This window comes from Myotis daubentonii, chromosome 3, assembly GCF_963259705.1.
Source record: "Myotis daubentonii chromosome 3, mMyoDau2.1, whole genome shotgun sequence".
Classification (NCBI taxonomy): Eukaryota; Metazoa; Chordata; class Mammalia; order Chiroptera; family Vespertilionidae; genus Myotis; species Myotis daubentonii.
In genome coordinates this window covers 112,909,284-112,921,372 of record NC_081842.1, presented here as the reverse complement: position 1 = coordinate 112,921,372, position 12,089 = coordinate 112,909,284, and the positions used below count along the sequence as shown (strand labels likewise).

Here is a 12,089-nt window from a genome sequence, read left to right as displayed (position 1 = left end):
CTTATTGATTTGTGAATACTCTACTCTACCAGCCTTGAAATCCTGGAATAAATACCACTTGGTCATGGTGTATGATATTTTTAATATATTACTGGATCCTATTTGCTAATGTTTTGTTGAGGATTTTAGCATCTATGTTTTCTGGAAGCTATCCATTGTCTATACCAGTGGTTGGCAAACTGCAGCTCACGAGCCACATGCGGCTCTTTGGCCCCTTGAGTATGGCTCTTCCACAAAATACCACGTGCGGGCGTGCACATAGAGTGCGACTGAAACTTCGTGGCCCATGCACAGAAGTCGATTTTCGGCCTGGGCGAGTCTATTTTGAAGAAGTGGCATTAGAAGAAGTGGGGGGTGTCGGTCGGTCGGGCGACAGGATACGCAGCGCGGGGGAGGCACGAGGGATTCATGCACGAGTTGAGTGAGCCAATCAGCAGTCTCATTGTGCAGTGGTTAGTGCTAGTCGCGGCCGCAAATCGTGTGCGGGTGACAAAAGTATCTACTCGAAGCATAAAGTTACCTGTATTTTTCCAACCAGCTGCAAATCCTACAGGTATTTTGTCATCAATTTAAGAATTGTAATTATTTTGTGTTGATGGCTTTATTATTATAAAATGAAACATTTTTTTAGGTGCCCTGTTTGACATGGCTACAAAGAAGAAGCAAACTACCTATATAGTTTAAGTTTAAAAAATCTGGCTCTCAAAAGAAATTTCAATCATTGTACTGTTGATATTTGGCTCTGTTGCCTAATGAGTTTGCAGACCACTAGTCTATACTATCAGGAAAGTGTAAACAAGGAACCCAGAAGGCTGAACAACCTTGAGCTTTCGCAAGGGCTAAAGCTGTGCACCGATTGTTTAGTCGAGACAATGTGGCTCAAGCTATTTCCTGACCTAATAGTCTCAAAGTGAATCTTACTAATATTTACTGACCTTTAAGACAGTCTGTCTGCTACCGAATTGCCTGCCTGACTAAGGGTAAGATGTGTATCTAAAACTGAATAAAAAGCTAGTAGGGCCTGGGCACCAGTGAAGCCCTTCCACTAGAGTTGGGTTCTCCACCTGGCCCCCTGTGATTTCCAAATTCATATTTCTTGCCTAGTCTTGTCATTTGTGTGCGGCCCTTTTCCAGGTCCTGGACCCAAACTGCACAGGTCGCAGCTGTCACATCTTTCACAGACACCTGGAGAGGAAGATTGGCTGGAGTGAAAAACGAAGTTCACTGGAAAGGTGAGAAAAATCACCGAAAAGGTGGGGGAAAATTCGCCACATACAAAGCCCATGCCAGCTGCAGAAATCGTGATCTGTAAGTAGGGTGGGAACATCTTTTTTAGCCAGGTTACTTGGGCAGAATTCGACTAAAGGGGAGAAACTTTATTGTAGACTTTTGGTTAGCATGCTCAAGGATAAAGGAACTAAAGTGTCAGAAGGTATTCTCTTACAGTTTTTGTATATTATTATAGAACATAATCCTTGGTTTCCTGAAGAGGGTACATTAGATGTTGAATGTTGGGAAAGAGTGGGTCAGAACTTGGAAAAAACTCAGCAGCAGGGGAAAAAGTTGCCTCCAAATTGTTTCTCCTTGTGGAACATGGTATTGCATTTGCTAGAGCCATTTAGTAGGCAAAAGAGGATAGACCTCCTCCCCTTGCACCCTCCGCTCCTAAAGAGGAGCGAAAAAAAAAATTGGAAGAATGGCCTTTATGCCCCCCTTCACCTCCATGTTCTGATCCTGAAACATTTAATTCGCCGGTAATAGGATAACCTATGCAAAGAGCTATCTGAGAAGGATTAAAGGACAGGACGGTGGAGGAGAGACTTGCTTTTCCTATTATACGGGTAGCTGACCCATATCTCCCAAATCAAATAATAAGACAGCATGAAAAATTTGACTTTAAAATGATAAAGGCCTTGCGTGAGAGCATAGTACAAAATGATCCTACTGCTCCTTTTACCAGAGAAATTATGACTAAAATTTCTGAAACATTCTTATCTGTTTATGATTGGTACTCTCTGGCTCGTGCAACTCTGGATGGAGGGGATTATTTACTATGGAAGGGAGAATTTTTAGAGAAATGTCAGGAGCAAGCTCACGCAAACCGCAGGCGAATGATCAAATAACTTACGAAATGCTGGCAGGACTAGGACCATATAGTGATGTGCAGAATCAACTACATTTTGTGCAACAAGCTTATGTGCAAATTAGACTTTGTGGGAGAAGAACCTGGTGAACTTTACCAGCAAAAGGGGACCCTGAGGGAACTTTTAGTAAATGTATGCAGGGGTCTACAGAGTCATTTTCTGATTTTGTGGCTCGCCTCACTCAAGCAGTGAGATGACAGATTCAACATGAGACAGCAGGAGACATTTTAATTCAGCAATTAGCTTATGAAAATGCCAGTGCTGATTGTAAGAAATGCCTGATGCCTCTGAGAAAAAATAGTACCATTATAGAAATGATTCAAGCATGTCAGAATATGGGATCAGGAACTTTTCAAGCAAACTTACTAGCTGCCACTGTAACAGTGGGGAATAAAAGATGCTTTAATTGTGGAAAAACAGGACATTTCAAAAAATAATGTAGGCAACAAGAAGGACACAAGGTGGCGCTCAAGGGAAAGGTGTGAGCATTCCTCCTGATTCAAACAACGCAGATTCAAGCTCTTTATGTCCTAGATTTCAGAAAGGAAACCAATGGGCTGGTCAATGTAGATCAAAATTTCATAAAAATGGGCAGCCGTTAGATCAAGACATAGGGAATGGCCAACCACAGGCAAAGGGCCAGAGGGGCTGCCCCCAGCCCTGTCATCAATAGGGGATTTTTGCCCTGCAAGGCCCACAGTGGATTCCCTCATATGAGCCACTCCAGGGAGCACAGGCCTAGATTTTAACAGTACAATAGTGGTCACTTTGGCCCCTGATATGGCTCGGCAAGCTGTTCCTACAGGAATTTAGGGACCTGTGCCACCAGGAACATTAGGATTAGTCTTAGGAAGAAGTGGAAACACTCTAAAAGGCCTACCTGTTTTGCCTGGAGTCATAGATTCAGACTATGAGGGAGAAATCAAGGTAATACTAGAATGCAAACATATTATGCAGATTACCCCAGGACAAAGAATTGCTCAGATCCTACTTCTACCTTATATTCAGCAGGGTGAAGCTATAAATAGGCAAAGAGGAACATAAGGATTTAGAAATCTATTGGATACATGAAACTAGCAAAACCCATCTTATAATTAATTTAAGAAGAGAGGGAAAACTGTTTAAAGGTTTAGTAGACACTGGAGTGGATGTCAGCGTTATCAGCAAAGAATTGTTGCCTCCAAGTTGGTCCATGGTAGAAGGTATGGGCTCTATTGGGGGTTGGGGGTTGGAGTCCCTGATAATACACAACTTAGGGCTGCAGTGTTAAGGTGGAAAGATGAGGAAGGACAGGCAGGATTGTTTCAGCCCTGCATAGTCTCTGGAATTGCAGTCAACTTATGGGGCCAGGACGTTTTCAAAAGTTTACAAGCTTGTATTATTACTGGCAAAGGACAGCAGTTAATAACTCAGATGGAATATCAGACTGGTCATATATTTAGGAAAAAATAATCAGGGAATTAAAGAGCTCATCCAAGCCAAAGGAAACCCAGGAAGACAAGGATTAGGATATCAGCCTTTTTAGGAGTGGTCACTGCTCAATCTCCTCACCCCATGCTGATCCTATACAATGGAAAGATGATAGACCTATATGGGTAGGTCAGTGGCCATTAATGAAGGAGAAATTAGGTTATATTCATGAATTAATACAGGAACAAATAGAGGCTGGCCACATAGAGCTTTCCAATAGTCCTTGGAATACACCTATATTTACAATACCTAAGAAGACGACAAGAAAGTAGTGAATATTGCATGATCTTAGAGTGGTTAATGCTACTAAGCATACCATGGGAGCTTTACAGTCTGGAATCCCAGCGCCTTCACAAATCCCCCTAGATTGATCTCTTATAGTAGATCTTAAGGATTGTTTATCACCATTCCCTTGGAACCCCAAGATAAACAAAGATTTGCCTTTTCAGAGCCACCTACACTAATAAAAGAGAAAGATGCAAATTAACCATCACTCCGTGACTCCGCCACTCTGCTACACCCACAAGCCATGCCCTCCGGCCAATCAGGAGCAAGTATGCAAATTAACCCAACTAAGATGGTGGCGGCCATGGAGCTGGAGTGAGCAGGAGGCTTGGGTTGCCCCCAGCAATGGAGAAGCCAAACTTCCCTCCTGCCTTGGCCAGCCCTGGGCGCTGCTCAAGGCTACACAGTTTCAATTATAGAAGATAAATGAATCCCGGATACCTGTTTCCAGCCTTCCAAAACAAAAAAAAAAGAAAGAAAGGAGAGGCTGGGAGCTTGGGTCGCTGGGAGGGCATGGCCAGCCTGAAAATGGCCATCAGCCCCTCACCCAAGCTGGTCACACCCCATGGGGTGAGGGTCCCCACTGGGGGGCTTGACCATCCTGAAAACAGCATCAGCCCCTCACCCAGGCTGGCCAGGCACCCCAATGGGGGCCCCCACTCTGAAGGGGTGTGGCCAGCCTGAAAATGGCCCTCAGCCCTCTCATCCAGGCTGGCCAGGCACCCCAGCGGGACCCTCACCCTGATCTGGGACACCCTTCAGGGCAAACCAGCTGGCCCCCACTGGTGTACTAGGCCTCTATCCTATATAATAAAAGGGTAATATACAAATTGACCCTAGCAGCAGAATGACTGGGAATGACTGGTCACTATGACACACACTGACCATCAGGGACCAGACGCTCAATGCAGGTGCTGCCCCCTGGTGGTCAGTGTGCTTCCACAGAGGGAGCTCTGCTCAGCCACAAGCCAGGCTGATGGCTGCCAGCACAGCGTTGTTGACAGGAGCCTCTCCCGCCTCCTCAGCAGCACTAAGGATGTCCAACTGCAGCTTAGGCCTGCTCCCCGCTGGCAAGTGGGTATCCCCTTAGGGCTCCTGGGTTGCCAGAGGGATGTCTGACTGCCAGTTTAGGCCCGATCCCCCGGGGAGTGGGCCTAAGCCGGCAGGTGGACATCCCCCGAGGGGTCACAGACTGCGAGAGGGCACAGGCCGGGCTGAGGTACCCCCCCAAGTGCACACATTTTTGTGCACTGGGCCTCTAGTCTATTAATAATATAGAACCTATGAAAAGATATCAATGGAGAGTTTTGCCTCAAGGAATGGCCAATAGCCCCACCTGTGTCAAACATATGTAACTCAAGCTGTTCAGCCCTTAAGGGACAAATATTCCCAATATTATATTATCCATTCATTACAGGGATGACTGGCTCTTAGCAAGTCCATGGGAAGAGCAGACTTTAGCAATGTTTTCCCAATTAGAAAAGGAACTCCCTAAATGGGGCTTTAAAATTGCTCCAGAAAAGGTACAGAAAGAAATATCTAGGGACCGTATCTAGGGACCATAATTGAAAACCAATGTATTAGGTCTCAAAAAGTTGAAATATGAAAAGATTGTCTTAAAACTTTAAATGACTTTCAGAAATTATTAGGGGATATTAACTGATTAAGACCTTATCTGAAAGTCTCTACAAGAGAAATGACAAACTTACTTAATATACTTAGGGGTGACTCTAATCTTTCCTCACCCTGAACATTAACAGATGAAGCTAGGAAGGAGTTATTAAAAATTGAGCAGGCAATCTCAGCCCAAGTAGCACAGGTACAGCCTGAATTGACTTTATTGGGACAGATAAATCCTATTGCAAATAGTCCCACTTGAGTCATCTCCCAAAATAAAAACTTTCCTGCTATTATGGAAGGGTCCACCTAGGGCATCAATCTTCTAAAACTGTGGTTACATATATAGAGCTCATGGCTCAGTTAATATCTCAACTCAGAAAGCGCTGCAGGCAGCTTACAGGAGAAGAACCCCAGTGCATTTATCTTCCCCCTCACTGGGAAACAATTAGAAATGTTATTTCAAACTGATTTGAATTGGCAAATTGGACTAAGTGGATATTCAGGGGAACTTAGTTGTCACCTATTAAAAGACAAATTACTACAATTTTCATATAACACCCCCATTATTATACCAAAAAATACTAGGCAGGAACCTATTCCTGGAGTATTAACTGTTTTTACTGATGGATCATCTAATGGTAAAGCTGCTTATCATATGATGAATTCAGACCAAGTCATCCTGATCAGTTATACTTTTGTGCAAAGAACTGAATTAGAGGCTATCAAGGCTGCATTGCAGGATTTCCAAGAGCCTCTTAATATTATATCTGACTCTGCTTATGCTGCAGGCCTGGTGAATAGAATTGAAACTGCTCGATTAAAATGGCTCAATGACCAAAGTCTACTTATACTATTTAAACAAGTTCAGCAGATTGTACAACGGAGACAATACCCTTTCTATATTATTCATATTAGGGCTCATAGCATATTACCTGGCCCTTTAACAAAAGGAAATGCACATGCTGATCAATTGGTTGTTTTATTAAAATAGGCCACAGAATCTCATCAGCCTGCCAAAATGTTGTCTAAACTATTCTCAATTACTCGACAGCAGGCAAAACACATTATCAAGGAATGTTCCACTTGCATATTACATCTGCCTCAAGGGCCTTAATTATTTTAAATTTTTTCACTTGTAATGCTGAATGCAGGACACCCATGGAAATACACTGGTATCAGAATAAGTCAAAGGAAAATGGTCTGGTTAAATGGAAAGATTCCAAGTCTGGTTTATGGAAGGGCTCTGACCCCCTAGTACAGGGGTGGGCAAACTTTTTGACTCGAGGGCCACAATGGGTTCTTAAACTGGACCGGAGGGCAGGAACAAAAGCATGGATGGAGTATTTTGTGAACTAATATAAATTCAAAGTAAACATCATTACATAAAAGGGTACGGTCTTTTTTTTTTTTTTTAGTTTTATTCATTTCAAACGGGCCGGATCTGGCCCTCGGGCCATAGTTTGCCCATGGCTGCCCTAGTACCATTGGTTGAGAATACACTTGTATATTTCCAGAAAACTTCTCTAAGCCCGTGTGGATTCTGGCAAGAAATATTATACTTCATGGATCTGAGGGAGGAACTGGCCAGATTAATGAAGACCCTGCACCTGGAGCCATGCCTTGCAGCTTCAAACAATCAGCTACCCTAGCTGCAGATAGCAGCAGCCCCAAGCAACCCACTGAAGATAAGAGTGGGAGGAGAATGAGGCAGACCACAAATAGCCTGGAGGTGACCTGGGGCATAGTGAAGAAGATGGTCCAGAAAGCTGAGTGAATTTGTGAGAAGACCAGAACTCCATGAACACCTGAGAATGTCTTTCTTGCCATGCTAGCAGTCATCAGCTGTGTGGTAATACTACCAGGGGCAAATGGGAAAGTATATTGGACTTATGTTCCTGACCCTCCATGGGTAAGACCCTTTAAGTGGGCTGATCCCCCGCCTAATGTAGTCACCAATGATACCAAACACCTTGGTCATCCAGGAGGACCACGGGTGGGACAAGGAAGTATAGGGGCAAAGTATAATTACACGGTGTAGCTACCCAGCTTTTCTTTTGTATGACAGAATCAAGCTAGTGCTCCTTTGTGTGTAGAATTAAAGAGAGGCTTCTAGCTAGCATGGACACCAAAGAAGGGGGAAGCTAAAGCCCAAATACATCTACTATCACTACTTGCTCCAGGGTGAGGTACAGAAAATGTAACTTTACTAAGACATCCCCCGCCCACTAAGCCATTATGTAAAAAATTTTATGAATGGCACCCCATCGAGGAAGAAATTAATTGGAAAGACTGTTATAGTGACCACCCCACCAGCAGCAAACTTAATAACAGTTTTTCCTTTGTGGATTGGAGCCCCTACAGGTCTGCGTATAGTAACAATCACATCCTAAAATGGAAGGGGACCGCATCCTATCTATATGTTGAAGCTAATCACTCCATCTCATGGTATGGAGGAGGATTTGTTGGATCTCAATTACAACATGACAGCTGGCCCTTAAAAAATACGTAATGGAAATTAGCTGCTGTACTTATACCTATTAAATGGTATAATTTTAACTAGAGCTCAGATAATTACATTCGTACCTTATGGGGAACTCCCAATAAGACAGTATTTGCTACCGCCTATGTATTGGAAATGTTTGTACTCCTCTCAGGCCCCATCCAGATGTGCTTTAATGCTACAAGCCATCTGTATGAGGTGTCATGCACAAGCTACACACTATCACATTGTATTAATTCTACATTCCAAAAAGATTCCCTCTTGATTTTAAAACAACCTGCTTTCACTTAGGTTCCTACTAACCTAACTGAGCCTTGGAAATCTCATCAAACCTACCAACTGTTACATGATCTGGTAAAAATCTTAAAATGACAAAAAAGATTTCTTGGGATGTTAATTACAAGAATCTTTGCCCTTGTAATGTTACTTACTTCTGTGGGCATTGCTGCTTCATCCATGGTACAAACTGTTCAACCTTCTCAGTTTGTACAACAAGTTAAGGAAAATGTAACTAAGACCTTGTCTATACAAAAAACAATCGACAGCCAGTTTGAGATAGAATTATCGGCACTAAAGTCTACAGTCTTGTAGATGGGTGATAAAATCTACAGCTTAGAGCAAAGACTATCCTTGCAGTGTCATTATAATTTTTCCCAGATTTGTGTTACCCCCTTTCCCTATAATAGTACCCTACAATCTAAGAATCAATAAAAAATCGGACCTAAACCTGCGGTTGGACATCCCCCGAGGGGTCCCGGATTGGAGAGAGTATAGGCTGGGATGAGGGGATACCGCCCCCCCCCACCCCGTGCACCGGGCCTCTAATACACACACACACACACACACACACACACATTATATATATATATTTATATATAAAAAATTTCCCCCTTCTTTAATCTATCTTTGTATTCATTTACTATAGGAAAAGGGAAATAGAGAGTAGATAGGCCTGAGTTGGTGACTGGAATTAATTAAGCTATTAGTAGAAAAAGAGAACAAGGAGAGGAAAAACAGAAGCAAATAAAAGGAAAGAAATAAAGAAAAAAACTACAAAAAACAAACATCAAGAAAAACTAACTAATAATCAAACAACCAACAAGACAGACACAAAGAAAAAGGTAAAAAAATTTGGATAGTGAAAAAAGAGAAGAGAGAAGTATGTATGGGCTTGGAACAGGGAAGAGGAATTTAGATATATGAGTAAAATCAATTTTTAACAGGGAGTAAAAAGAAAGGATAGAGAACAACTAAAGCAGGGACAGGGTAAGAGAAACAAAACAAAAAAGGGGAAAATGAGGAAGAGTGTTGGCATAAAGGAAAAATTGAGATAGAGTAAAATAATACTAAAGGGAAAATAAAAATAGAATGTAGAACATAATCCCAAAATAAAATAAAACAAAAAATAACATAAAATAAAACTTTAAAAAGGGGTAAAATAATAGTATTAATAATAATAGTTAAAAATAAAAATATAATAACAAACAAGGTAAAATCAAGTGAGAGAAAAAATTAATTTCTTAAGTAAAAGATAAAAAATAAAAATGTGAAGTAGTGAAGGTCATTCACTTCCTCTACTATTCTGCTTGGCATGTCTGTTTCCTTTCAGGTAGTCAGCACAGTACTGAAGTTCCCTGCAATCCACAGCTTTCCTGGTAACCATGGTTTTACATTTCATTTTAATGGAGAACTTTGGTTTTTCTAAGTATTTTTCTCCTTTAATTTATATTTCATAAATTCTTGGACATTTATTAAAGATATATTAGTAGCTCAAAAAAAAAAAAGGGGGAAATGCATGTTCTAGCTTTCTGTGTGCTTAGGCGCCCGAGCTACTGAGGGTCTAAGTCCGGGCAGCCGAAGAGTGTGGTTAGCAAGATGAACAAAGATGCGCAGATGAGAGCAGCGATTAACCAAAAGTTGATAGAAACTGAAGAAAGAGAATGCCTCAAAGAGTTTCTGAGAACTAAATTAATTGAATGTGGCTGGAAGGATCAATTGAAGGCACACTGTAAAGAGGTAATTAAAGAAAAAGGACGAGAACACATTACTGTTGATGACTTGGTGGCTGAAATCACACCAAAAGGCAGAGCCCTGGTACCTGACAGTGAAAAGAAGGAGCTTATACAAAGAATAAGAACATTCCTTGCTCAGCATGCCAGCCTTTAAGATTGAATTATATTGTGTTGTTTGTGGTCTTATTTCTGAAAGTAAAATGTGCCATGAATTAGGAATCGCTTTCCCAAAATAAAATCCTTTTTTGTATGATGGTATACAGTTTTCGGTAATGATGTATACATTGTAATGATTTTTCCCCCCTAAATGTGTTATTTTAATAAATATCTCTTGAATGAAAAAAAAAAAAAAAGCCACAACCCTGTTTTCAAGCAGGTGGGATCTCTCTGCTCTCTTTGGTTCTCAGCATGTCTTTAGTTGTATTTACACACGAGTCAATTTCTGATACAACTCTTGGGGGGCAGTGTTTCTGTCTTAATATTTGGGGCTAAAAGGCCTCTCTACCTTGACTCTGCACGCGACTTTTCCCCTGGCTCTGTGTGCGTCTCTGCGCGCATCTCTGCATGCGTCTCTGTGCGTGTCTTTTCCCCCTGGCTCTGCGCAGCCAGTACAGGACTTCAGGCTACCTTTCTGGGACCAGTCCAGCTGTGGGTTAATATGTAGAGTTCCCTTATGCCAGTAGCCCTTTGGACCCCGTTGCACATTCGAGGGCTACACTGACCCTAACGGCCGCAAATTTTGTGGGGAGTATTCTTCCTCTGAGACTCTAGTGCCTGCTGTGTCTGTTTCTCCCTCCAGCCTGGCTCCCAGACCTCACCCTTCTCTAGGCAGTATCTGACCTTTCCACCTGTGGATTGCCTCACCAGCTATGTTTAATTCGCCACTTCCGAATACGTGCTGTTTGATCCAGCTGTTCCTTCTATCTGCTCTGTGAGAAGGCGCAGGGCCCATCCACGTTTTCTGCGCTGCTTTGTCTCCCCCTGAACAAATCTCTCAGGCACCCGCGGTTGGGGAGGCTGGAGTTCTGGCATTCGTGGGTTTGCAGCTGAGGTAACTAGTCCCTGGGTATTGTGGTTGTAAGTTCGTGGGAGGTATCCGATGTCTCCCCAGTTGAAGATAAGGCTGGGGTTCCAATCACAGTCAGTCTCCCAATCACATCTGGTCTCCCCTTCAAGATGGTGTGGTCTCTGTGGCAGAGCTGGCCACTCCAGAAGAGATTTCAGCCACAGTAGAGGCTGCCCGATCACGGGGGGTCAGTCCACCAGTCCCCAACAGTCCCATGGAATATAGCTGTTCCTCACTCACAAAAACAGGCACTCCCTGCACATCCACACACTCTCCTTTCATTCTCTTACTCACACACTATCTTGCAGCCTGCCGTCCCATCCGCAGCAATCTTAGATCTCCTCCCAGGTTTTTTGGCATATAATTGTTCATAGTATTTTCTTGACATCTTTTGTAATTCTGTGATGTCAGTTGTTACTTCACCGCTTTCCTTTCTGAGGTGATTTATTTGGATCCTCTCTCTTTGCTTCTTCATGAGACTGGCTAAAATTTCATCAATCTTGCTTAAAGAACCATGTCTTGGTTTCATTGATCTTTTGTACTGTTTTATTCAGGCTCTATGTCATTTATATCTGCTCTAATCTTTATTATTTCCTTCCTTCTCTTATGCTGGGCTTTTCTTGTTGTCCTCCTTCTAATTCTTTAAGTTGTGGGGTTAAATAAGTTATTAATTGTTCTTGTTTTTTGAGGTAGGCCTGTATTGCTATGAACTTCCCTGTCAGGACTGCTTTTGCTGTGTACCAGAGATTTTAGGTTGTTGTGTGTTCATTTTCATTTGTTTTCAGAAAGTTTTTGATTTCATTCTTGATCTTGTTGGCAACCCATTCATTGTTTAATAAGATGCCATTTAGTATCCATTTGTTGGAATGTTTTTTGGGTGTTTTTACTGTACTTGATTTCTAATTTCATTTTACTGTGATCTGAGAAGATGTTTGATATGATTTCAGTCTTCTTGAACTTGTAGAGGATTGTTTTGTGTCCTAACATGTGGT

At 42.2% G+C, this 12,089-nt stretch overlaps 2 protein-coding genes across 4 annotated transcripts in view; one reads left to right on the top strand and one right to left on the bottom strand.

Annotated features, from left to right (window-relative positions):
* The window catches only part of PLOD2 (procollagen-lysine,2-oxoglutarate 5-dioxygenase 2), a 294,414-nt gene that overhangs the window by 60,127 nt on the left and 222,198 nt on the right, over positions 1–12,089 (bottom strand). The window lies entirely within an intron of this gene.
* Positions 9,810–10,384, top strand: LOC132229360 (transcription and mRNA export factor ENY2-like). The gene has a single exon (XM_059686039.1). It carries the CDS (start codon positions 9,895–9,897, stop codon positions 10,183–10,185), a length of 291 nt encoding a protein of 96 aa, XP_059542022.1. The 5' UTR covers positions 9,810–9,894; the 3' UTR covers positions 10,186–10,384.